At 40.7% G+C, this 26,081-nt stretch overlaps 10 protein-coding genes across 11 annotated transcripts; all 10 read right to left on the minus strand.

Annotated features, from left to right (window-relative positions):
- Window positions 1–24: 24 nt before the first annotated feature.
- On the minus strand, window positions 25–4,002 carry LSM04_004113 (Exocyst complex component Sec10-like; the record flags this gene model as incomplete). Its single annotated transcript, XM_067333444.1, has 1 exon — window positions 25–4,002. The coding sequence occupies one exon, from the start codon at window positions 4,000–4,002 to the stop codon at window positions 25–27; it is 3,978 nt and encodes a 1,325-aa protein (XP_067190462.1).
- A 1,082-nt stretch (window positions 4,003–5,084) lies between these two features.
- On the minus strand, window positions 5,085–6,482 carry LSM04_006494 (uncharacterized protein; the record flags this gene model as incomplete). Its single annotated transcript, XM_067333446.1, has 1 exon — window positions 5,085–6,482. The coding sequence occupies one exon, from the start codon at window positions 6,480–6,482 to the stop codon at window positions 5,085–5,087; it is 1,398 nt and encodes a 465-aa protein (XP_067190519.1).
- Window positions 6,483–6,904: 422 nt separating this feature from the next.
- LSM04_003640 (Dim1 family) lies at window positions 6,905–7,429 on the minus strand (the record flags this gene model as incomplete). The annotated part of the gene is made up of 1 exon (XM_067333447.1): window positions 6,905–7,429. One exon carries the CDS (start codon window positions 7,427–7,429, stop codon window positions 6,905–6,907), a length of 525 nt encoding a protein of 174 aa, XP_067190453.1.
- Window positions 7,430–7,851: 422 nt separating this feature from the next.
- On the minus strand, window positions 7,852–9,015 carry LSM04_001636 (Oxidoreductase; the record flags this gene model as incomplete). The annotated part of the gene is made up of 1 exon (XM_067333448.1): window positions 7,852–9,015. One exon carries the CDS (start codon window positions 9,013–9,015, stop codon window positions 7,852–7,854), a length of 1,164 nt encoding a protein of 387 aa, XP_067190411.1.
- A 501-nt stretch (window positions 9,016–9,516) lies between these two features.
- On the minus strand, window positions 9,517–10,938 carry LSM04_006760 (uncharacterized protein; the record flags this gene model as incomplete). Its single annotated transcript, XM_067333449.1, has 1 exon — window positions 9,517–10,938. The coding sequence occupies one exon, from the start codon at window positions 10,936–10,938 to the stop codon at window positions 9,517–9,519; it is 1,422 nt and encodes a 473-aa protein (XP_067190530.1).
- A 953-nt stretch (window positions 10,939–11,891) lies between these two features.
- Window positions 11,892–13,697, minus strand: LSM04_008923 (Primase; the record flags this gene model as incomplete). Its single annotated transcript, XM_067333450.1, has 1 exon — window positions 11,892–13,697. The coding sequence occupies one exon, from the start codon at window positions 13,695–13,697 to the stop codon at window positions 11,892–11,894; it is 1,806 nt and encodes a 601-aa protein (XP_067190580.1).
- Window positions 13,698–14,557: 860 nt separating this feature from the next.
- Window positions 14,558–15,877, minus strand: LSM04_008125 (Thiolase; the record flags this gene model as incomplete). The annotated part of the gene is made up of 1 exon (XM_067333451.1): window positions 14,558–15,877. The coding sequence occupies one exon, from the start codon at window positions 15,875–15,877 to the stop codon at window positions 14,558–14,560; it is 1,320 nt and encodes a 439-aa protein (XP_067190566.1).
- A 656-nt stretch (window positions 15,878–16,533) lies between these two features.
- Window positions 16,534–16,878, minus strand: LSM04_004664 (Cytochrome c oxidase copper chaperone; the record flags this gene model as incomplete). Its single annotated transcript, XM_067333452.1, has 1 exon — window positions 16,534–16,878. One exon carries the CDS (start codon window positions 16,876–16,878, stop codon window positions 16,534–16,536), a length of 345 nt encoding a protein of 114 aa, XP_067190470.1.
- Window positions 16,879–19,162: 2,284 nt separating this feature from the next.
- On the minus strand, window positions 19,163–20,650 carry LSM04_001265 (the record flags this gene model as incomplete). 2 transcript variants are annotated; one of them, XM_067333454.1, is made up of 2 exons in its annotated part: window positions 19,163–19,263; window positions 19,669–20,494. In XM_067333454.1, the coding sequence occupies 2 exons, from the start codon at window positions 20,492–20,494 to the stop codon at window positions 19,163–19,165; spliced, it is 927 nt and encodes a 308-aa protein (XP_067190403.1). The 2 variants fall into 2 exon arrangements, with proteins under 2 accessions (XP_067190403.1, XP_067190402.1); XM_067333453.1 differs by lacking the exon at window positions 19,163–19,263 and adding an exon at window positions 20,537–20,650 and having other exon boundaries at window positions 19,661–20,482.
- A 1,245-nt stretch (window positions 20,651–21,895) lies between these two features.
- On the minus strand, window positions 21,896–23,920 carry LSM04_004199 (Acetyl-coenzyme A synthetase; the record flags this gene model as incomplete). Its single annotated transcript, XM_067333455.1, has 1 exon — window positions 21,896–23,920. One exon carries the CDS (start codon window positions 23,918–23,920, stop codon window positions 21,896–21,898), a length of 2,025 nt encoding a protein of 674 aa, XP_067190466.1.
- Between the last annotated feature and the right edge of the window lie 2,161 nt (window positions 23,921–26,081).

Genomic DNA, 26,081 nt, shown 5'->3' on the forward strand with positions numbered 1-26,081 from the left:
TTTGCACTTCTTTTGGCATCTACTTTAATGTTCCATCTTTCGAAATCCATCACGCAAGTCCTCTCGCATCTTAATAAACTGTACCTTTTCCTCACTACTCATCAATCGCAAAAGTCCTGTTTCTCGTACCCCTTTAATGTGATCCCATGACATTAACAGTAAACTTGCTGTTTCCTTCAACATACGAAAGAGTACCTCCACAACGGCACCACCAAGTCCTGGTGTATGTATAATGGGCCCCATGGCCTCCATATATGCCGTTACGTCCTGCTTATAAATAAGTGCCCCGCGGTCATTTACAGTGAAAGACTTGAGATGCGTCACAATACCACGATACAAACAAACCCCCACAGTGCGAACAAAGGAAGATGGTCCACCATCACCGTATAGCAATTGCTGCATATTCATCGTTCTCGCCCGTGCTCGTACGGCATCGGAAACCGCATTTACACCCTCTGTGTGTGCAGTGGAGGAGGATTTACTCGAGTGATGCACAACGTCTGCGTTTGTGTTTCCCCCTTGTCTTTTATTATTTGTCATGACGTGTTCTAATGTGACTCCTGCGGCAACTTGAGAGGCGGTCTGTCGGTGTTGCACTTGTCCATTAGAGAGACGAATAAACTCCTTCGCCTCCTCAAACTGACGTGTAATATATAGACAGAAAAGTGTACAGGCGCGGGTACAGGGTTGGGCTAGCATTTCTCCTTCCCCGCCTTTTGCGACTTTAGGCATATAATCATTTCGGTTTTGGTAGTGTAGCAATATAGAGAGGGATCGTACAATAATGGCATTAGCGCAGAGATTTAGAAGTATCTCCGCACGTTCATCCAGGGACGCAAATGCCGATTCCTTTGCCTCTTCAATGGCTGTTATAAGACGTGTATCACTTTGCATAAAAGTTAGAGTTCCTACTGTGATGGCGTCATTTAAACTCATGAGTGAGGATTGCACAAAGAGTAACATGCGTAGGCCACACTGCTGTGATTCTAGTTTTGTAGGTCGAAGTAATTCCTCTTCACTTTTCGGTTTTATACGCCAATTTTCCCGATCCGCTCGCATGGAATCAATCGTTTTACGTAGTTCTTCTTCTAAATAACGTCCCATATTCTCTAGAGATTCTTTTACGAGATCTAAAATACATGGAGCTACATCTTTTGCAGGGGCGTATTTACGCGTACGTGTGACTACCTCAGTGAGTCGCTCAATTAATTCTTTCGTTTTCCGCATATGTGCCTCACGAAGATCAAAGACTTCATCTGGAATAGGATGTAAATCACGTGTATAATATTCTTCTAATAAGGCATGATAACGACGAAGTAGATCAAGTTCTGCCCGTTGTTCTACAAAAGCCGCTCTACTACTAAATATGGAATCGACATACTTATTAAGAAACTCAGCCTCACCTGCGTCAAATATACTACGTAACTCATCCACATAAGAGTGAAAAAAACTAAAAAGACGAACTTGCATGTTATGTGAATAAGAAATAGCATCTACTACTCGTGGTGTGGCTCGTCGTTTAGATCGTGGTGAAAGACGTGCTTCGGCTTCTAGTATATCTTTTTCAAAAAACTCCACAAGTTTTAATTGCTGAGTAACAAATGGTTTAACCACACCCTCTGTCATTTGTGCTAGTAATTGCTGACGAGCAGAGTTTGTTGTACCAAATATAGTTTCAACCACGATTACATCCCGACGTGCACGTGATATAAGAAAATCAAATGTACGTTGTAGATCCGGTTCTGTGGTCGTTCGGTAGTGTTGCATAGCCGTAGGAATATAACTAGAAGCACTTCCTGTATTTCCACTTAAACTCCCCAGTGGTGGTTGCGCTGGAAGTGGTTTTAGTGAGTATTCACTAAAGAGTGTGACACCCATTTGATTAATAGCGCGAGAGTAAAAGACAGATAACAAGGCATCATGCGATGAAGTAATAGTTGCATAAAGTCTAGAAATAAGTTCCAGCGTCTTGAGAATCGATCGACCATACACCTGATGTACGGCGGTATCCGGATGTTCCTTATATAATTCATTAAAACATTCTACAAGGTGAAAGATATCTGCTACAAGTTCCTGTCGCAACCAATCTGCATATAACTCAATATTCGCCGTATTCCGCACAATACCTTCTAATTCATTACGTAGATGTAATAAACGTTGACACCACTCCACCTGTGCTTCTGTACAACTGCGAATAGCAAAAGCACGATCGAGACCAGCAGCCACTGCGGCAGTTTCTAAACGATGCATCTTTTCACGTCCACCACTTGTTGTATTCGTAATTGTACTATCTTCACTACTTTCACTTCTCCCTCCACTGACAGTATTTTTATTATTATTAGTTGTTGTTTTTACTGTGGATGGGGCGGCAGTAGTAGTGGTGGGAATAGACGATTCTGCGGCTCTCTCTTCTGTGTCTAATATTGTTACAACGCGTCGTCGTAGTTGTCGTGAACCGCCACGCAGGAATGGACCACGTTTTCTCCCGCCTTCATTTTTCTCACCAGCAGTATTAGTATTATTATTACTATTACTACCGTGTTGGCCTCCAAAACTACTATCATCACGTTTGTTGTTTTTATGATGATTCTCATCATCACTCCCACCACCACCACCATTATCCCCTCCATCATCATCCGGGGCAACAGTATTGTTATTATCATTACTGTCCTGACTATTATTATTATTATTATTATTATTATTATTATTAGTATTATTATTATTATTATTATTATTATTATTATTATTATTATTATTATTATTATTATTATTATTATTATTATTATTATTATTATTATTATTATCACCAGTGCCATTAACACTATTACCATTACTATTACTACTACTACTACTACTACTCCCAATATTACCAAAGTACATGGGATCTGATGGGGAAACAAAACCGACTTCCCACTGTGATGTCACATACGCCCGCTGCTCCACCCGCGCCTTTGATAAATTTTTCAGCACCGCACTCAATTCACCGTGATTCATCTGCGTTAACATCTTAAAATGTTTGAGCAGCTGTGAGACGGAGCGTCCCCGCAGTACTCGTGCATTAGACTGCGAGAGATGCTGTTCAATTCCCGCAGTCGCGGCAAGTGCATTACAGACACGATTCTCATACTCATGCAGCCGTGCCGTTGTCGCCTCCAGTCCAAGTCGAATTGTGGCGAGTTGTCGTTTTTCTCTAATCTCCACACGGCGGCATCGCACTTCGTTGAGTTGCAGTGAACGTTCTTCAGCCGCCCGCACCCGCAGAATTTCCGCCAGCGCCTCTTCAAGTGTGACGGTGAGTCGACGGGCCACGGCCGTGTAGTCCACCGGCACTCCATGCACATCTACAGCCATACTGTTATTATTATTGTTATTATTATTATTATTATTATTATTATTATTATTATTATTATTATTATTATTATTATTATTATTATTATTATTATTATTATAAATAGCATTAGAGGAACTGGTCGTATTGGTATGATCCCTGTTAGATCCACTACTACTTATTGTTGTGGTTGTTTCTCCTCCGCTTGCTGCGGTGGGGGATGGGATGTTTTTTCGTTGTGCTGTTAAAATGGGAAAAAGGACACGGTTGGTGATGTTGTTTGTGAATGTTGGGGCGGAGAAGTGAATAGAAGTAAAAATCATTCGATCTAAAGCAGGACGTTGACTTTCTTGTTGTTGTTTGTGTAAGGCAGGTGCCCGTCTATTAACAGGAGCACTACCGCTGGTTCCTATATCACTATTACCATTGTTCTTGCTATTCATAGCATTATTACTATTATTATTATTATTATTATTATTATTATTATTATTATTATTATTATTATTATTATTATTATTATTATTATTATTATTATTATTATTATTATTATTATTATTGTCATTCTTTTTTCCAGTACTAACTGTTGTTGTAATGGCAGCCTTATCCCCACCGCGGCGCAATACGGTTCTTTTCCGACCACTGGTGTTTTCACCACCAGCAGCATTGGATGACATTCTTTTTCTCTAAATAATAATAATAATAATAATAATAATAATAATAATAATAATAATAATAATAATAATAAATGAGTATTTAAGTAAGAAAGAAAGAAAAAGGAAAAGAAAAAGTACAACAACAATAACAACGACGGCAAGGCGCCCAACACCAAGGAAACAGAAATGGAGAAAAAACTAAAAAACAAACAAACGCAGTACACTTATTACGTGGAGCTATGAAACGAAAGAAGAAAAATGAAAAGGAAAAATAACCATAATAGTAGTTTTAGCTGAATGAAAAAAGTAGCAAAGAAACACAAACAACAAAAGAGTAGTAACGAGAAAAACAAAGAAGGCATTGATACATATTTAATGGATTTCGAAAAAAAAAACTTTGAAAGAACCACATATGCACACACAGATCCTTTCTTTTTCTGCTTCTTTCGTTCCTTTCCACCTCCTTTCAATTTCTTTTTTTTCCTTTTTCTTCTCCATCTCTCTTTCCATTCCTCTCTTTCTTTCTCTATCGTCTCACTTATGTTAATTAATTCATTCAATATTTATTTACTTCTTCATTATTCTCCATCATAATGGAGTTTCTTTTATTTATTACACACATACATACATAAAGAAAGATAAAAGAAAGGAAGAGAAAAACGTGCGCACAATTACGATTTCCACCACATTTCAAAAAGCTTCACAATATATATATATTCCTTTTTCTCTTTTCTTTCTTTTCCATCTAATTTTCTTTTCTCCCTTCTTTACCACACCCAACATCACATTAAATGTGATAATTGGGGGTAATTAAGCAATAAAGCGAATAATAATAATAATAATAATAATAGTATAATAACGACAACATCGAGCAAGAGAAAAAGAAAAAGAAAGAAAAGAAAGAAGGAAAATCATCTAATGAACCAAGACAATTTTCCCTGCAGGTGAAGCAAAAAGAGAAGAGTAATCAAACGCAATTTCCCTGGATGAAAAATCTACACATAGACCACACCTATACATGCATATACATACATACATACAATATATACTGTATTAATTTTTAGAGGATCAATAAATAATAATAATAATAATAAACATTGTTACTACCTCCGTCGCTTGCTCTTATCATTGCTGCTGTTGCTGCCACTGTCGTGTGACGGGGTATTCATCTTTTTACTACGCCGCACAGCACCAATATTTGTGCTCCCTCTTCCACTGTTATTATTATTATTATTATTATTATTATTATTATTATTATTATTATTATTATTATTATTATTATTATTATTATTATTATTATGGCTCTGTGTATCCATTGCAGCCTTAGCGGTCCCCTTCTTCATCTTAATAATCACCGTACTGCTGCCCTCATCCACATCAGTCCCCAGCAGCCAGAATGGAATTCGCATCCATGTATACATGGCCGTAAACAACAAGACTACAACCAATGACACTATCAGGAGAGCCAATACACCATTGTAGAATGTTCCGCTTCCACCATCTGTGATTAATGTGATAAACGCCGTTGTGAGACGTGTTTGTAATAAAGACCACTCCTTTTTACGAACGAGACCCAGAAACTCCCACAATGAAACAAGAAATCCATCAAACGTCATATTATACGTGTGATGGAGGAAAAATAACTTCACCCAAACACGCCACACCAAATGTGGCAGCAAAACAGCAGAAATAAGAAAAGGGGCAAATGCTATTGCGATAACAATAGTAGCCAAAAGTGTCATTTTTGGAACAACTTGATACGTAATGACTTTTGCATACATTAAGCCAAGTTGCAAGGCCTCTACAAGTCCATTACTGTCTTCATCAAAGCCGCGATTCTTACGGTACAACTGAATCTCATCATACACCCTGTTGGAGTGCTGTGAAAAAAAACTCACAATCTCCTTATACACAACCAGTACTGGTTCATACTCTGCAATCGTGAATCGACAAACTCCCCGCAGCGTCTCTGCGAATAGTCGAACATGCAACCAAGTAATTTCCGCCACATACTTCACCTGTTCCAAGTATGAATCCGTATTAAGTGTTGTGGTACACATCGCATCCATTTCACGAATACACACACGTGGTAGACTCTCATGTCGGTTTATTACATTCTCATCAAAGGAGCGAGCGGCGGCTGTGGCGGATTCAAACACCGTCCACGCCTCTTTCAGCCGCTGTCGTGTGTCACTCCGCACTGTGCGTTGTCCGTCCTTTTCCTCCGCGGCAATAGTCCGCATTTCATTTAATTCCGCACGGGCCTTCGACTCCTGCGCGGCGACGGTGGATCGCTGGGTGACGGCCTGCTGTAAGTACGCCACAACGGCATCGGCACAGGTAGATTTCTCTGATTTTGTAGTGGAGACCGTAGGAGCAGCCGCAACAGTGACAGTCGTAGTAGTAATAGTAATAGTAGCAATAAGGAAAATGAGAAGTGGGATCACTGTTAATCGGCTACGGCTTCTACGCTGTAACAGGGGTTTCTTACGTGGACTCATGGTTTTTTTTTTTTTTTTTTTGGGGGGGGGGGGGGGGAAGGGAGGGGGTTCCTTATAATAACAATAATAATAACGCCCCTCTATTCTTGTGTATGCGAGTTATTTTCCTTCTTTTTTATTGTTTTCCTCTTGGAGTTTTAATCTGAATAGATAGATAGATAGTAGTTTTTTTTTTTTTTCGTTTATTCTTCTTTTAAAGCTCAACTTCTTTTCACTACTCCTCTTCCTCTTTTTATTTACTTCTTTATTATCTCTACAGTAATTTTACATACATTTGTTTGTACCCAAGACAGAAAGAAAATCAAGAAAGAGAAATAAAACAGGAGCAAGCAGGAGAAAAACAAAAATAACAAGAACAGTAAGAAAAAATAAAAAGAAAGAGGTCGATATATATATATATATATATATATAATTGTATGTAATTACCGCCGCACGGCAGCCGTTGAGAATTTCTTTTCAGAACTTGTGATAGCCTTACCGCTCTTACCAGCACGGTACGCAGCATCAATGATGGGCAATAAATCATCTGCTTCCATGAAGAAGTTTATCTTATTATTATTACCCGTCCCCACATCTACACGAATGTGTGTATTGCGAAAAAAGAACATAACCGCGAATGGTTCAAGATCGTGTCCAAGTTCATACATTTCATTAAACGCCGGCACTTCAACTGTAGAGACGGCATACATGACACAATACTTACGTACTTTTGGGGCAAGTGTCATAAGTACCTCATCCATCTGCCGTGTGGCAATATAATATGCCATAGCTCCACTGATCTCATCTCTTGTTGTTGTTGATGAGATTGAAGGAGTTGTTGGAGTTGTTTGTGTTTGTGGTGGTGGGGCCTCAAAGTGACTAAATCGTATTAAGACGAGTCTCTCGCCTTCGAGAACAATATGGCGGTCAACATCCCACGCGGAGTGTAGATGCGTTAACTCAGCCATCAACGTCCTCACTATATGGACAGATATATATATATATATATATAGAGAGAGAGAGAGAAAGAGTGAGCGAAAAAAAAGGAAGTAAATGAGAGAAAAAGGGTATATATATATATATATATATATAATCCATATTAATAATGGTGAAAACTAAATAAATAATAATAATAATAATAATAATACTAATAATAATAATAATAATAGTAAAAAAAAAAGACAAGAAATCATTCGTTTTCTCCTACTGGAGGATGAGAGAAATAAAAGAAAAAACTAAAAAAAACCCTAACGTGGATAAAAAAAAAGCGACACTGTGTACCCTATGCTTACCCAAATCAAAATAAAATAAAAAAACAAATCAAATCAAAACAAATACTATCTACACTTACTGTTTTCTCTCTTCCCAACACCGTGTGTGTGTAAGTGTATCATTTCGCTACTACATGTAACGCTTGGGCACTTTTGAGCATTCTATCCATCACCGCCTGTGTCTTCCACGCTAAAGAAGACCAATACCGCCTCGGTTCTTCCCGTGCCACAAGTTTCCCCTCACTATTACGATATAATGCACGACCCACATCCCGCCACATATCATCCCGTTGTGTTTCCGTCGCATCATCGCAGGTGTATCGCTGCACATCACGTTTAATTTCCCAACGACATCCCCGCATAAATGTTTCTTCACGCGTAATAGTCCACGCCGCAGGAGCATCACTCACTGGATGACACATATCTTTTAATCGCAGTACGGCCTCTGTGCCTGCGACAGTGAGCGTCTGTTCATCCATCGCATCAAAGGCGGTGAAGAAAGAGGCGGTGGTGGTGTGTCCATCCACGTCAAATGTAAGTTCCCCAGAGAATTGCACAATAGCCTCTTTTTCATATTTTTCTTCCTTCTCGTTTTCTTCTTTTTCTTCCTCTTTCGCCAGTCTGGCTGTTTTAATAACATGCCCCGTAACAGAGGTTGGCATGCGTCCCTCCATAATATGTAGAAAGTAGCGAATGCTGTACCATCCCATATCCCCAAGTGCCCCATGCGGCTCCAGTGAAGAATCCATGCGAATATCTTTTTCAAAAAACACCGCCGGGGCGTTAAGGCAGTGATTCGACTGCATGTGTTTAATCGGCCCAATTGTACGGGCGGCGGCAGAGACAAGTTCCACACGTTTTCCATGTGAAAACATCGTCCCATCCATGTAAAGTAGATCCTTCGCATCTAATGCTTCTATCCATTCTCGCAGTTCCTCCGCTGAACTCGCCGGGGGTTTTTCTCCCACCACATGTTTGCCGTTCTCCACACACTTCCGCACCCATGCATCTCTGGCAGTGACGGGAATAGGTATATACACCACATCCACATTGGGAGAGGAAACCACTTCGTCATATGTCGACACTTGTGGGCGGTGGGAGGCGGTGGGAGGGATATTTAGATCATCACAGACTTCTTGTACAAATGCCGCTCCACGTTCTGGATCACGTGATCCAAGTAATGTTACTTTGTGGCCTGCGCGGTGAATGGAGGCCCACACAAGACGTGTAATACTGGCTGTACCAAGAAGGCCAACATTGATAGATGTCATCTCATTTTCCATGATTAAAGCTTACACTGTATTATATAAATAATAATAGACACACAGGAATTACTCTCAACAATTTCTTTTTTTTTTGCTTTGTTGTTGTAAAAAATATAAATATAAATCTCTTTCGTTATTTCTCTTATTTTTTTTTATTCCATTGAAAGTAAGAGGGTGGAAAAAAAAAACACACAAAGAAAGGAAAGAGCAAGAAAACATTTATGCTTAATATAAAGAGAGGTGATAAATCATATACAAATATATTTAAAGATATATATATATATATATATATATATATAGAAATACTCTGATTTTGACAAGTTGAACATGTCCACTCTATGTATGTATGTATGTATGTTTGTTTGTTTGTTTGTTTGTCTTTGTTTGCGTACTTGAGTGTGAACTTCACCAGAAAATCAAGTATCACCACAACGAAGAGAGGCAACAATAGCAACAAGATCAAATTCAAGTTTATTTTTTCTTCCTTCATATATATATATATATCCCATCTCTTCTATCTCACCTCTTAATACCTGCCTCCAACTCCGCCGACATCTTTGCAGCATTGAGAAGTGCATCCACCACCACCTGCGTTCTCCATGTGTGTTTCATATACTTCAATGCCTCTTCAGTATCACCGCGGAAGTGCGAGGCAACACTTGTGGATGTGGATTGTGTATTCCACGATAGTGCATCCCGCAGTCGTCGCCACGGCATATCTCCCCATATTGCCCCTTCCGCCACACGTACTTCCTCCTCCCGTCGTACATTGCGGCGTAGTTGTTTACCCTGCACTCCCTCATTTACCGCAAGTGTGATTGTGGCAGTGTTATCATCGGTGTGGGATGCGGGAACGATGAGATCGTGTACTGTGAGGGAACCCGTCGTACCGTACGCCATTAGAGATTGTTCCATCAATGTATTATTAGTAGTAGTTGATGGAGCGCAGTTCAGGTAAATGGAGGCGGTGACCGGTACATCTCCATCGGTACATGTGAGTTCTCCTGCAAACTCAATAATATTTTTATTATTACCATTAGTTTTCCCATATTGTAGTGCACGACCCAACACCGTTGTGGGATCCTCATAGTGCACTACATACAAAAGCGCAGCCACTGCCATCCAACCTAAATCGGCAAAAACACCAAAAGATGTACTGTTATCACTGCCATTATAAGCAAGACACGTTGTAGAAAATGACCCAATATCGCCATGAGTATTGTTGTTCTTATCACCACTACTATTATTATTATTATTATTATTATTATTATTATTATTATTATTATTATTATTATTATTATTATTATTATTATTATTATTATTATTGCAAGGGAGTATGGAAGAAGAAGAAGAACAGCAGCAACACACCCGAAGTGATCGCAATGGTCCAACTGTCTTCTCGCCACTATTACTAAGCATCGCACAGACACGATCTAATCGTTGGCCCTGCATAAGTGTGGCATCATCGGTAATAATTAAACGCTGCGCATTCGCCAGTTCCATCCATTTCTGCAGTACATCCACCGATGGAGCTGCGGGAATAGAGAGAAGTACATGTTTACGCTGCCGAATACAACGTTTTACCCAAACATCCCGTCCTATTAAAGGAATCGTAAGATAGATAATATCCACTTCACGACTATCTATCAATTCCTCATATGTACATGCTCGTACTTTTGCTGAATCCCCTTGTCCTTGTTGTTGTTGTTGGTGTAATCCAGTTTCGATATTTCCCTTTGTTATTACAGTGCCACCACATGCTTTAATAAATGTCTCAGCCTCCCCCACATTATTTCCTCCCACTGCAGCAATGATAAGTTCTGCTGTGTGAATTGCCTTCCACACCCGCTGTGCGGAGTGTGAAACACCAAGAATACCAATACGGGGTGTGTGAGATGGTATGGGATTTCTCTTTACTGGGCGTCGTGTAACAGTTCTCATAACATGCAGACCTTTTCTTTTTTTTTGTGTGTTGTTTGGTTCTATTTGTTTTCACGATATACGTACTTGTTTACCCTCCCTCTTTGTAAAGGGTGGTTTTACAAAGGAGATTACCGCCGGAAGAAAAAAGGAAAGAAAAAGATCAAATGGTTCACTCATATATTAAATGGAAAGTAATACTCTTTAGCGTACATTCCAGAAGTGGCAAAAATCGTATCCATGGAAAGAATAACTATATATATATATATATATATATATATATATATATATATATATAGACAAAGTCGCAAAAAAATGAATTGTATTATAAGGAAGGGAATGAATGGAAAATTACAAATATATCGAAAAAAAAGAAACCCCATTAACGTATACCGCTATACGCTGTAAATTATTTTCTTTTTAAGTTACTTTCGTTCCTTTTCTTCCTTTCTCTCTCTCCTGGTTTCCCTCATTCTATGTATTACTTCACAATTCACTATATTTAGAAAATAAAAATGTTCGAGTGTATATTATCTCTCGTTTTTTTTTTCCTCTTCTCTTCGTTCTCTGCTATGGAGTCACAACAAAGAAGAATAACAAACGCACACAAAAGAAAATAAAAAAAAAATCACGCATAAAAATTCACGTGCGTCTGTGCGAAAGAAATAGTCCCACTCATCCACTCGCTTTATCGCGGAACCACACGAACACAGAAAAAACAAGAAGTTCTATGGGGTAAACGAATAATGAGCTGTTGTTTTTTTTAAGACGAGGGTAAGGAAGAAGAAGAAGAGCAAAAAAAGAAACAATTTTTTAACTAGTTCTTTTCGTTTCTTTTTCCGCGTTCTTTGTTTTTTCTCTCTTTCTCTCCCCTCAAATTCTATAGATAAACATGTATATATATATATATATATATATATATATATATATATATATATATTATATAATATCTATATACCCTTCTTATACACTGATTAATGCTCTCTGTTCTTCTCAGGAGAATCATTATTTCCTACACTTGCTGTATTTCCCTTCTTACCACTTCTCTTTGCACTATCTGCGGCTTCATTCACCATTGCCATTCGCCCAATACGGCGATACGGCCCCCACCAGTCATCCTCACCGGCTTTACTCAGTCTGACGATATCAAAGGAGGACCACCGCGCCTCACACACGCCGGGTCTAAACTTGATAGCGCACTTTCTGCTCGCGGCCACCCACGCATCCAACAGTTCCTCCATAGCCGGCCGTTTAAGTGTGGTGGCATCACGGAAGTGATACGCAATACGATAGGCGTTGATGCCGAGAGAAATCCACGAACGCCAATCGCCCACATCGGCCTCGCGAGTACCGTTGCGCAGCCAAGATGAGACCGTCTCCACCGCCTCACGTTCTGTGCGTGGGAGTAATACGGCGGGGAGTTTTACCTCCGGCGATGTTCCACCGCTGTTATTGTTACTGTTGTGAATATTATTATTTCCACCATAACCACCAGCAGCGATGAGAGTTTCCTCCTGCGCCTGCGAAGTGCGGGGGGCATCAAATTGCAGTAAACGGGAATATGTGCCGGGTTCACGCACACACACCGAGTGGAGAGCCGCCACCGGATCTGGTACAATACCGTTAGGGAAACCAATATTCCAGTCCTTGTCTTCAAATACCACAATAGCACTGGTGTGGTTTTCCTTCATGCAGCGATGCATACGCAGCATACCATTGGTGCGGTAAATCTGCAAATCCACAAAGGGAATTTTTTTATGAAACCTGTAGAGAAAACCATGCAGGGAGTGATAGTCTTCAAAGGCCACATCTTGTAACTTGGTATGAACATGGAAGGAAGCTTTTTTAAGGTTCGGAGATTGTAAAACAACTTGTGTGGCGATTTTCTCACCAATTGCTTCAATCTCCTTCGTCACAACCGTCATAACTTCATCAAGAATTTTCTTCTGAAATGGACGAATTTTTGACATACTCCAATGTTCTTGTGGAACAGGGCAATCAATATCCAAGACGAGATCCAGCGGGGTTCGTTCTCGGCCAAAGATAGCGTGTACAGTACGAATCGTATCTGGCATAGTGGCTACGGCATTGCTTGCTACTGAAAGTGGTGTACCGGGCCAGGCAAAAAATTGACATCCTCCTTGCGGTAAACGTCTAGCGAATAAGCCATCACTTGGTTTACATGCCGCAGCAACATCTTCAATACGGAAGGATTTAATAATTGGAGTTTTCTTCTGTGAAGTGACATCCTCCTTAGTTTCTTTTACTGCAGAAGTAGTAGTAGTAGTAGTAGTAGTAGAAACTTTTTCAACAGATACAGTTCCTACCTTCTTACTATCACTCACTTTCTCTTCTTCCACTTTTTCTTTCTTTAGGGAGGGTGTTGTTTCCGGTTCCTTGGGCTTTGCCAGAGCCACAGGAGGTTCTCTCGGATTATCCACTTTCAACTCTTCTGATGCCTTTTGCATCATCGTCGTCTTCTTTTTCGTTTTCTTTTTCTTTCCATCCATTGGTACCTTGACATTCTTATCATCTGAAGAAATCTTCTTTAGTTTTAAACTGGATTTACGGGATGTCTTCTCAAGCGCCTCCTCAGCTGTTGCCCGGGCCACAGCTGCAGCAGTAGAAGCAGAAGTAGAAGTAGTAGAATTAGTGGGATTTGTTCCAACAGTCTCTGGAGCAGAAACACTTGTCTTGGTCTTTTCTGCGCTGTTCATCGCGGCGAGTTCTGCGACCAGCCGCTTAGAGACCTGACGTGCGAAAAGAGATATTCGAAGCATGCTTTTTTTTTTGTTTTGTTTTGTTTTATAATGCTTTTTTTTTTCGACTCTCTTTCTAATATGTATTCGTTTTCAGCTCCCCTAACACTCACACAAAACACAGAAAGTGAAATAGAGAAAAATGGAGAGAAATGGAGAGAAATGGAGAGAAATGGAGGGAGAATAGAAGAGGATAAAGGTGTGTGACTACGAAAAAATCCAAACAGAAGGTGACCGAAACAATAACTCATGACAAACAAGAAAGGAAAAAAAATAATAAAGAATAAAAACAGGAATTGCATTGCATAACAGCGGAATTTTATCGTCTAAATCAAACAAGGTAGATAGATAGATAGAAAGACACATGGTAAAAAAGAAGAGATAAGAGATATCGTAACATTTACAGACTGGTTATTCCATAAGATTCCCTTCACCACTACCTTCAGCTCGATATACCCCGGCCTCATGACGATCATACATACAGATATAAATATAGAGAATGATAAACAATATTATAAACGAAAAAAAGGGAAAAAAACACAAAAAAACGCTGGGTTCATTGTGATACCTTTGTTCGATTTTTTTTCTTTTCACTTGATGTGAACTTTATCTCGAACGATATGCGTGAACGTGCCTCGCACTCAATCAACGCCAGCCAAAGAACAATATATATATCAAAAAAAAAACCCTTCCATTAAACAATGGCTTTGATACCCATTTTCTTTTTCATTCTCTTCTTGCATATGTATACCATACATCTATTGCAGAAATATCCATCATACAATCCGAGGAATCACTCAAAGCAAAAGCACATGCTTTCTATTCTTCTTTCGTTTTCTTTCTTTTTCTTTTTTTTTTTTCTCTTTCTACCTTTTCTTCCCCTAAATGTTTGAAAGAACCATAGACACTGCGGTCTTGTCATCACCGCCCATGTTTAATGTTGCCCCAAGCGCTGGAACCTTCTTCATTTGATAATCACCGCAAAGTCCCTTCATTTGCCGATAAACTTCCATCAATTGTTTCACACCAGTTGCACCAACAGGGTGTCCAAAAGCGAGGAGGCCACCACCAGTGTTAACTGGAATACGTCCCTCTAGCGTTGTATCACCGTTACGAATAAGATCCTTTGCTTTACCGTAATCTGCAATACCGAGAGCTTCGTACATGAGGAGTTCTGCAATGGTGAAACAGTCATGCACCTCCGCCACATCCAGTTGGGATGGTTTCACACCAGCCAATGCGAGTGCCTGTTGGGCAGCTGCACGTGATGTCATCATACGTGTAGCATCCGCAGGATCTTCATAGAGACTGGCGGCTGAAGCTGCAAGCGACTTTATTTCTACCAGACGGTTATCGTTTACAGATATACCCAATTTCTTTAGACCTTCCTCATTAGCGAGCACCGCCGCGGCTCCACCATCGCTAACCTGTGAACAGTCCGTATTACGCAGGAAGGGTTTGTATGTCTCATTACCGAGGAAATTTGGATTCTTCTCCGAAACGTTTGTACAGAAGTCCAATGTTAACTTGCGTGTGTGCATGTGTGCGAGAGGATTTTTATTTCCATTAGCATACGCCTTGGCTGCCACACGAGCCGTGTCTTCCATAGTAAAATGTCCCGCCTCCTGAATCGCCTTCATACGCTTAGCGAACAAGCATGGAAAAGTAAAATCATCAATACTGCGTTGGCGTTTGTAATCCGCAGCCCGTGCCAAATAATCCCCACCCACGCGTGCTGAGACTGTTGTTTGCACTTCCACACCCGCAACCAATGCGACCTGCGATGTGCCGGCCAACAGCGCCTCCCACGCCACTTGCACAGCGAGGCCCCCACTCGCACACGCCCCTTCCACCCGCATTGCCGGTTTGTTGAGAAAGGCACTGGCGTTATTTCCCTTCACACTTCCCACCGCCGCCGCCCCCAGGTGCCCCTGAGAAGAAAAGAGTTCGCCGAGAAAATTGCCCACCACGAGTTTATCCACCATCGCGGCGCGGCCATCCCTGTTGAGGTCTGTCTTCTCAAGGGCCATGTTGATGCTGTCGGAGAGAAAATCCTCAAGGGTCTTGTTCTCTTTTTTGCCAAAGTCCGGGTGCTTTTTATCGATAAAAAGTGGGGAGCCTTTGCCAACAAAAGGTGTGATGTGACCACCAACGACAAAGACTCGTTTGGCGCCCAGACTTGTTGCACTGCAGCGAAACATGATATTGTTTCCTTTCTTTGTTTGATTGTTTGTTTTTCTTTTTTCCTTCTTTTAGAGGTGTGTACTCCACCGTGAAATCATCAAACATAAAACACGAAAAAGATACACATTTGAACAAATGTACGTGGTCCACATGTTCCCAGGATACGCAAAGAAAGGAAGAAAGAGAGAAATAAAAAATAGAAATAAAAAGAAGAAAATACACAACTCCACTAGACCTAGATAAGGGTTCAATAAAAAATTATTATTATTACATGGTTCTTTCCTTTTGCAGGTTTCCCCCTTTTCTTGTACAAAGTCTACTACACTCTCAGAGAGAAGTATACTTATAAACAACAACGACAGCAGCAAGAAAATATTAACACGCATGTACACAGCATCGTCAGAATGTGTGTGTGTTTTTTTTTTTTTTTTTTTTTTGTGTGTGTGTATCAGACGCAACTAACACTTAAACTACAGTAATAAATAATGATAAATCTATACCCTTTTCCCCTTCCCTTTGCCACACCCCATATCCCCACTATACTAGCACACAATAAATAAAATAAACATATATATATATATATATATAATGATTCTTCACCCATACAAATTTCATTACGACAGTTCTCACTCTCTATTATTATCGTTACACTACACTATAACTACTATGCTCACTACACCACCCCATCCCAACCTCTTTTCCCTCCTGCCCAACCAGCACCAACGTAGAAGTGTCGATAGCGAATATATGTATCACTGGTTGGGTAGTCCAGTGTATTAGGTTTAAATGCTTTTCGTAGTTCTAGTACCTTCTCTTGCGGGTAATACTGCTCCAGACAATCAAAGTGCGCTTCTATCTTATACTCGCAGCTTCCGCCCTGTGCAAGACAGAAATCCCGCGCCCATCGTGTTTCCGGGCACTTTAACCGCGGGTTCTGATCAGAGCACGGCAACGGTACTCCATGTTTGGGGTACTCTGTGAGGATCTTGGGAAATACCTTCCACGTTTCTATACCCATTTCTCCCTACTCTCTATGTATATAATGTGTTTGCCTATAACTACTCCCGCCTATAAGAGATCATATATATACAAGTGTAAAAAGAAGGTGAAAAGGAAAGAAAGATAATGATGAAAAAATACAGCAGATTCGAGTTGCCTACAACAAGCCATTAGGCGTTTTGAGAGCTGTATCTTAGATGAGGATTCCTCCTGGAGATGTTTTTTCTTTCTTTTTTGCATTTCCCTCTTACGTTTCCAAAAATAAATAAATAAATAAATATTCATAAAAGAAAATAGAGAAAAAAAAAAGGAAAAAGAAAATGTGGTTGCTGATACTCCCAGTGATAATGATAGGAGTGTTCATCACCACACCTTTATCTCTCTCTCCATCACACATTCCCCTCAACTATTACAACAGCCTGTCATTACTGCAAAGAAGCAGAATGAAAGCTAACAGCCGTAATAACAATAAAAACAAACACAAATCAGCAAAACAAAAAGTCGAGTAAGCCTTACGATCAACCAACACCAACACAAAAGTAATATAGATATGCATATCAATAAGAGCTTCCACGTCAAGAATGAAATATAGAAAAAACAACAACCAAAAACAAGACAAAAAAAAAACACAAAGAAAGTTCGGGAAAATGAGAAAAATATCAAACAAGCAAAAAAAAAAAGGCAAGATGAAAGCAACACACAAACAGAGATGCAAAAGAATAGAACAACCTGATGTGGTGCCTTCACCCTTATTCATACTGCCTGGTTTTCTTTTTCATTCTTTCTCTTCTTGCCAAAACACTCCATGACGGTCAGACAAAAAAGAGAAAACAATAAAAAAAAAAGAGACAAAAAAAAAAAACAAATGCCGTTGGGGCATGTGTTTCTCTTTGTGGTGTTTACATGGAATAATGGCACATGACGAATTGTAGATTTAATTCTTCCTCAAACTTATCACTTATCGCCCCCTTGCCTTTACGTTTACTCCCTGAGGGGCACCACGGGTTTGTTTTACGTTGGGTAGGAATATACGAAGAGCGAAAAAAGGGGGACAAGTAAGACAGGAGAATGATCTGAGGTGCCATACTACAAAGCAAGAGACAGAATCCCCTCCTCTTTCATCACACCCGGCAATTGCAGTTTTTATTTCCTTTTCTTTTATTCTTCTTTGATTAATACTGACCCTGTAAACTACACTAAGAATTTATTTATAATGACTACGATTGTCATTTTCTTTTTTTTTTTTGCTTTTCCTTTTTTTACCTCGCAATTCACTTTCCCCAGCGTGATGAAAAAAAAAATGGTAATCCCAACAACCAATGGTGTTAAAGTTCCCTCAGCAGTACTATAACTAATGCCGTGAATGACCAAGTGCATTTTTCATTTCCTTCTAAATGGTATTTCTCTCTTTTTTCCCTTTACTTAACTCCAACTCCATTACCCTTCAACTGACAAGTACCTCAGGGTACGGAAAACGAATTTCTTTCATTATTTAGTCCATTTCACATTTTTATTCCCCTTTACCTTTTTCTCACAATTAGCAAGAGACATATATATATTTAGACAACAAACAACCCCCACCCCAAAAGGCTCAGGGAGTACTTTTTATCTTCGCTTGGTATGGGAGTATTCAGCTTCCCTCACTTTAACTCACGTCGAAGCTTATTTAGCAACAATTATACAGACAATCAAAATGAATAGATATAATAGAAAGAATGGGTGGGAGTGGTAACAAACAAAAAAAAAGGATCGTGTCGCAAAACATTAAAAACAAATTAAATGAAAAAACAAACAGGAAAAAGTCACTGGTGACAGTCTTTCGACCCCACGCTCTGTTCCCTCCCTCTCATTGCATGTGTGTACATATACACCTAAAGAGAAGGAGAAAGAGAAAAGGAATGGAGATGGAACAACGCGAAGGGAAAAAAATACCAGAACCCCATCACCCCAAACCCTCGCTCTCAAATAAGAGGGCAGGAACATAGTAAACAAAGGAATAAACCAAAAGGAAGCACATACATATTTTAAGAAAGAGGCACTTCGCTTCGTCCCTCCATATAGGCTCGGTACATATGTTTTTTTTTCTCGTTTTTCCCACCCCATTTTCTCCTTTCCTTCGTTTTTTTTCCCCCTCCTTTTTCTTATTTGTTTCCCTCCCTGATGTTAACTCTCCTTCCTCTTTTTTCTCTTCTTGCAGTCACTGCTGCTTTACTTCACCAGTACTCCACACCTTTAAGAAAAACTTTACCCCTTTCTCTCGCTTTTATATATATATATATATATATATATATACCTTTCATTAATTAGACAATAGCACCGTAGATGGAGGCAGCCGTACTGAACACAACACCCACACAACCGCCGATCAGCAACAAATATGTCGCAAAATTTCGATCCATCCCGCCTTAGCCAGTGTCCAATTTACGCAGTACATAACCAGGAGCGCTGGGAATATATAACCAATAAATCCACCGCACAAAGCACCAACGAGACCGAACACGATGTTAATGTTTGGCAGAAAGAGGCCAATCACGAGTAACACAAAAGAGAGAAAGTCGCAGAAAAGGGCATTTTTCCATCACGGCATAGAATATACATCCCGGCCAATCATGTGATAGATGCCATCACGCATTGGCAGTTGGTGAAGAGCAAACGCCACACAGATTTTAAAGACAATACTCACGTATGCAATAGCGAAGAGAATACCTTCACGCGGGTTCTAAATAAGCAGAATGGAGTCTGTAACTGCTTTACCAAAACACATATAACCAAAAAAATACAGCAAGAATGTAAAGCAGACCTCAACCACTCGTGGCGATGGTGCTGTCTCGCGCCATGCGACGTGGCGTAAGGTGTAACATTTCATGGTACATCTCAAATGCGTTGATTTGCACAAGGCAAGCAAACATGACAATACTCAGACCCTCAACTGCACCATTACCCACTCCGAAAGCCTCAAGATCGCTGCGAAAACCGTTTTTGTGGGTATACCTACATGCATCTATCACGATACATATGACGAAGAAAAAGATACAGGTGCATCCAAGCACAGAGGTGTGTCTCAGGGATTCTATCTGTTTTGGGAGGCATAGTGGTAGAATAAATACCAGCCAAATCATGCTTGTGATCAGTCGATTTCCCGGCTTGGTACGCAAAAACTCTGGCACACTTGGGTCATCAAAGACAGGTTTTAGCAAGTTTCCAATAGAGATGACGTAACCAACAACACCACCAACACGGAACCCACACATAAAAAACGCTAACATCCAATCAGGTCCACGACCCATGAGTGTGCAGATGACATATTCGTACGTTCTTTTTACTGAAACATCGGCAGCGCGTGCGAGCAACCAAAGTGAGAAAATGGTCAGCATTGTGACCACAACAAGTAATATAATGGAAAGTATATAGCCAGTCATATTAAAAGCCGATGGCAAACCAAGAATACCAGCACCCAATGTAGAGATTCCCAGTGTAAAGGCACTTGATAACATGGTACCGGGAGGAAACAGAAACTCCAGGAAACGCTGTGCTAGATTCTTCTTCTTCCGTTGGCGTGCCTGTTCCACAACTTCGTCTTCATCCTCTTCCTCAAGCACATCAAGAGCGATTTTTGCTATTCTCTTATCGTTCATAGAATGACGGCTTTCCCTTTACCGTGGTGTGCCTGTTCCCACCTCGCGATGGTGGAAGTGAGGCCTCCCCGTTTGGTCATCGGCAACAACGGCATTTAGTGCGGCTTCAGGCTTTTCGTCGTACTCATCCGGATTGGTTTTGGGCAGGTGGCTCATTGTTTACCGTGTCGGTTGGTTTTATTTTTCTCTTCTCTTTCTTTTTTTCTTATTCTTGTATGGCTTCTTTTTTGTTTTTTTTTTCGCTTTTGAGAATTTTTTCTTTTTTTGTTTTTGTGTGTGTTGTTGTTTGAATATTCGCGTCAGTGACTTCTTACTGTCTTTTCACAGGGGAGTTCAGCACAGAAAAGAAAATGGAAATAAACAAAAAAAAAATGAAAAAGAGAGCGATGAATGGGGAAGGAGTATACATTAGTGCCAGTATGGGCACAAGCCAAGAAGATAAAACCCCACTTACCACTCCTAACAACGACTCACTTGGTGTCCAATCGCAAACACTATGCAAATAACATCGAACAAGAGAAAAAAGACACATTCCAAAAAGGAAGATAAAAAAAGTCTTTGTACAGAAAAATAAAAAAGAGACAAAAAAAAACACGATGGACTCGGGGGGCGACAATTGGTTACTATGACTTTTCTACGGAAAAGCCTCCATGGCCAGAAAAATTGCCTCTGCTACAAAAACACAAAGGAGAGACCCCAAAACCCACCTTGACACGTCTACACAGTTACAAATCACACCTATCTCGTTTTTCACATTTCCTTAATTTCAAGCGTCTCCTCTCAGCAAATGTCTGCAATAAGAAAAAATAAAATAGCAATAAGTAAACGGTAAAAGAAAAAGCCCACCATGCAAAAACAGAGAAATATCACTCACTCACAGGAATGACTAGAAACAGCTAATTGCGAACGATGTAAAAAAAAAAAAAAAAACGCAACGAGATACTAATATCCATTCAGAATAGAAAAACATACATAAATACGTGCAAACCAACACATAAATAAAAACCCTCATACTATTGAGTATAAACCGAAAAAAAAAACGAAAAGAAAGAAACAGCTGGCTTTTATCGGTCGCGATTAGACATTTTTTTCATCTTTTCTGCAACGACAAAACTGTTGTAATAGAAACAGGAAAGCAAAACGCAAAAACAACACAAAGAATCATCATCCTTTCATCATCATCCGGACACCCAGCAAAATGCTTTCCTTTGCTTCTCTTTATTGGTTTGCCCAAGTATTTCCTCAGACAAATATATATATATAATATTGAATGCAAAAGTAAACACATGCCCAAATAAGTCAAAAATGAGAAGAGTATAGTTTCCCCATTTTCTTTCGCTCCCTCTATTTGCTTTCTCTATGGATTATTCACCATGCCCTATGGTCCTGTCTCACCCCCCATTACAGGATATCTGACTTGTCTGTTTCAATGAGTTTAGCTACAACGTTCTGGTCGGCGAGTGTTGTAATATCACCAAAGTCTTTATAGATGCCCGCAGCAATTTTCCGTAGAATACGGCGAACAATCTTTCCCGATCGTGTCTTTGGTAGCCCTCCCTGTGCGGGATGGATGCGGTCTGGTGTGGCGACCGGTCCAATAACGATGCGCACGGTGGCCCGTACGGCTTCCAGCAGTGCCTTGTCCACCTTGACATGCTCGTGGAATGTGACAAAGACGTATATGCCCTCGCCCTTTATATCGTGTGGGACCCCGACGACGGCGCTCTCAACAACGTCTGGATGTGTGTTGACGGCGTCCTCCACCTCGCTTGTGCCGATGCGGTGTCCGCTGACGTTGAGGACGTCGTCGACGCGGCCGGTGATCCAGTAGTAGCCGTCCGCGTCCCGGCGGGCGGCGTCGCCGGTGAGGTAGCAGCTGTCGAAGGGGAAGTAGACCTGCTCGTAGCGGCTGTGGTCGCCAAAGACGGTGCGGGCCTGCCCGGGCCACGGCCGGCCCACCGCGAGGAGCCCGTCGCCCGCCCCCGGCAGCACCTCGTGGGTGTCGGCCCGCAGCAGCAGCGGCGCCACGCCGAAGAACGGCAGCGACGCGCTCCCCGGCTTCAGCGGCGTGCAGCCCGGCAGCGGCGTGATGAGGTGCCCGCCCGTCTCCGTCTGCCACCACGTGTCGACAAGGTCCGCGTGGCGGCCGCCCACCACGTCGTGGTACCAGTGCCACGCCTCCACGTTGATCGGCTCGCCAACGGAGCCAAGCACGCGCAGCGTACGGCGGGAGGTGCGCAGCACAGGCTCATCGCCGTACCTCATCAGCGAGCGGATCGCCGTGGGGGCGGTGTAGAAGATCGTCACGCCGTGCCTGTCCACCAGCTCCCACCAGCGGGAGGGGGTGGGGTAGGTCGGAATCCCCTCAAAGAGTACGGAGGTCGCGGCATTCAGCATCGGGCCATACACCAGGTAGGAGTGACCAGTGATCCAGCCAATGTCGGCGGTGCAAAAGTACACATCATCCAGGTGGTAGTCAAAGGAATACTTGAAGGTGGTGGCAGCATACACCATATAGCCGGCAGTGGTGTGCAAGATCGCCTTGGGTTTGCCAGTGCTGCCGGAGGTGTACAGCATGAAGAGTGGGTCCTCAGCACCAACCCACTCCACCGGGCAGTCCGACAACTGCTCCTCCGTCATGGTCTTCACCACATCATCGTACCACGCATCACGGCCCTCCTTCATTACCACATCCCCACGATTGTATCGATTCAAAACAAGAGATTTCAAATTGAATCCATTTTTCTCACACTCAGCAATGGCATCATTTACAACCTTCTTTAGAGGGATCGGCTTCTCCCCACGGGCAGAGGCGTCGGCGGTGACAATGAGTTTGCTTTTAGAGTCCAAGATGCGGGCGGCAAGTGCCTGTGCAGAGAACCCGGCAAACACAACGGAGACCACGGCACCAATTCGTGCTGCTGCCAGCATTACCTGCACGGCGAAAGGAACCATTGGAAGGTACAGAGTAATGGAGTCGCCTTTACCGATACCATAGTGATGCCTTAATACTGATGCCACCTGCACCACCTCCTTGTACATTTCCCCATACGTTACCTTGCTGCTTTCCTCCACTGCATTTCCTTCCCAGTAATAACACACACGATCCCTGTGGTGCGGTAAGTGTCGATCAAGAGCGTTATAGCAAACATTTGTAATAGCGCCATCAAACCATTTGACAAATATTTTCCCCTTTTTTTTATCATAGTTGTACTCTAATATATCCTTATCTGAAGGCCATAACTCCTTCCAGTAAAAATTTTCTGCTGCAAGTTTGCTCCAGAATGCAGAAGGATCTTTCATAGATTTTTCATACATGGCTTGACGGGCAGCAAGATCAGGTCCAACATAAGATTTTGCACTATTGGCCGCCACTGGTGGTATCACACTGCAGTGAGTGCCCCCTGGGTTGTCTGTTGAATTCATATATATCTTGACGATTTTACGCGTCACAGTATTTAACTTCTTAAAAAAAAAAGACATAAGCGGAAAAAAAAGAATATATGGATCTAAAGTAAGAAGAAAACAAACAAAAAAATGATAACAAAAACAATATAAACGACTTGTTTTTTCCTCTCTGGAAGTGGATAAGGGAGTTGAAGAAAAGAAAGCTTACTTTATTATTGAGTTCTTTTTTTTTCTTTTCATACCCATTAAAAGCATATCCATGCTCTATCGCTAGCATATATTTTGATTTAACCACAAGTCCTTCACAACACTTTTTTTTCCTATTTCTTTCCTTCTCTCTCTCCCCCTATGAAGTGATTCACTTATTGATTGAAAGAAATTCATTCGTACCCTAACAGATACAAATTGGATTACTCCATCAACTCTGGATGTCCCACCTTCTTCCCTGTGCATTCTCATCACCCACCCACACTTCACAGGAGAGAAGAGTCCGTAAAAGCATTTAAATTTTAATGTACGCCATTATGGTGAGCACTTTATATATATAATTATTTATTTTACTTATAACTCTTCTCCCTTCATTTCATTAACTTCTTCCCCACCACCATTCCTCGCATTTCCCTACTTTCTACTACTGTTTCCGGTTCTCAAAAATCGCTCAAACATTAAACCATAAAAATAAAATAAAAACATATCGATCGATGTACTCTCTTTGTATTTTCCCACAAACAAAAGAAAAACGCAGAAGAATCAAAATCATAAAATATGATAAAAACGAAGAAAAAAAAATAAAGAAATGGAGGGAACACACCATCGGAGCCATCATCCCATTCCACACAAGAGTTTCCCTTTTTTTTCGTTACTTTTCTTTTGATCCCCTTCATTCCTCTTGTTTTGTATATTTCCGTCATCTCTCTCTCTCTCTCTTCAGTCTCATCCCGAGTTCTTACTGAAGCACCTCCTTTCCTCCCATTTAACAATCTCCTACCCAAAATGACCTTCATTGGCATATTCATACACACAGATAATATATATATATACATCATCATCCGTATTTTTTTTACACTAAAGGATAAACCAACACATACCAAAAAGTACCTCCTTAACTGTGATTGTAACGTTTACAGGAAACAGCATCTACAGAAACAAAAAAACAAGACCGACCAATCCACCAAGGGGCAAAAATAGATGTGGGAGTTTCCATTGTTCATTGCTAACTGAAATAGCAGGCCAGCATTATAAGGGGAAACAGTTATGGAGGAAACGGAACGTGCAGAGTGAAGAAAATGAAATACAAAAGAGCGAAAAAGAAAATAACAGGAACAAAAATAGAATAAAAATATATTTCATCGTGCTTGAGAAATTAAATTGTGGAATACATATAAGGGGTGCTTTGAAGGGAAAAGCACAACAAGAGATTTAAACGAGACAATAAACCTAATCGTAATCAGAGAACATAACGATAATGGAGAAAAAAGAAGATCTGGTGAAAAACTGTGCTGCGATGGCCGCATAAAAAATAAAAAGGAGAAAAACAACAATGACAATAACACAAGTCACAAGAAGGTAAAAATACAGAAAAAAAGAAAGTCAATACAAATAAATAAAGAAAATAAAAAAAAAATAAAATCCCCATCTCTTATTATCTCGATCGTACAATCAGTTATTCCAAGCAAAACACAGTCCCAACCAATCCAATGGAAAACGAGAAACACTAATAATAATAATAATATTAATATTAATAATGATAATAATAGCTCCTCGACCTCCCAGGGAGTTATTATTGTCCAATATAGACTCTGTCTGGAAAACCATTCATTATCACACAATTTCGGTCATTGGGAGAACATCACACATACGGAACACGTACAGCAACACTAATTAAAGCAATAAGACGAGAAATAAAAAAAAAAACACAAAAAAAGGTAATAACAAAAAAGAAAGGTAAGAAAAAGAAAAAGTCATCAAGCACAAACCCGTGCGGAATCGGCATGTTTAATAGATCTACGGTTGTCATAAAGACATATGCACGGAAAAAAAAAAGAAACAGCAAAGCCCAAGAGTGGACGAAAAGAAAAATAAACAACAACTCCAAATTATTTAGATCAAGAGATCCAGACAAAATAGTCATCTCAATATTTCAACTCTTCCCCTCCCTCCTCTTTTTTTTCTCTTCACT

Source organism: Trypanosoma melophagium (assembly GCF_022059095.1).
Source record: "Trypanosoma melophagium isolate St. Kilda chromosome Unknown ctg27segment0, whole genome shotgun sequence".
Lineage (NCBI taxonomy): Eukaryota > Euglenozoa > Kinetoplastea > Trypanosomatida > Trypanosomatidae > Trypanosoma > Trypanosoma melophagium.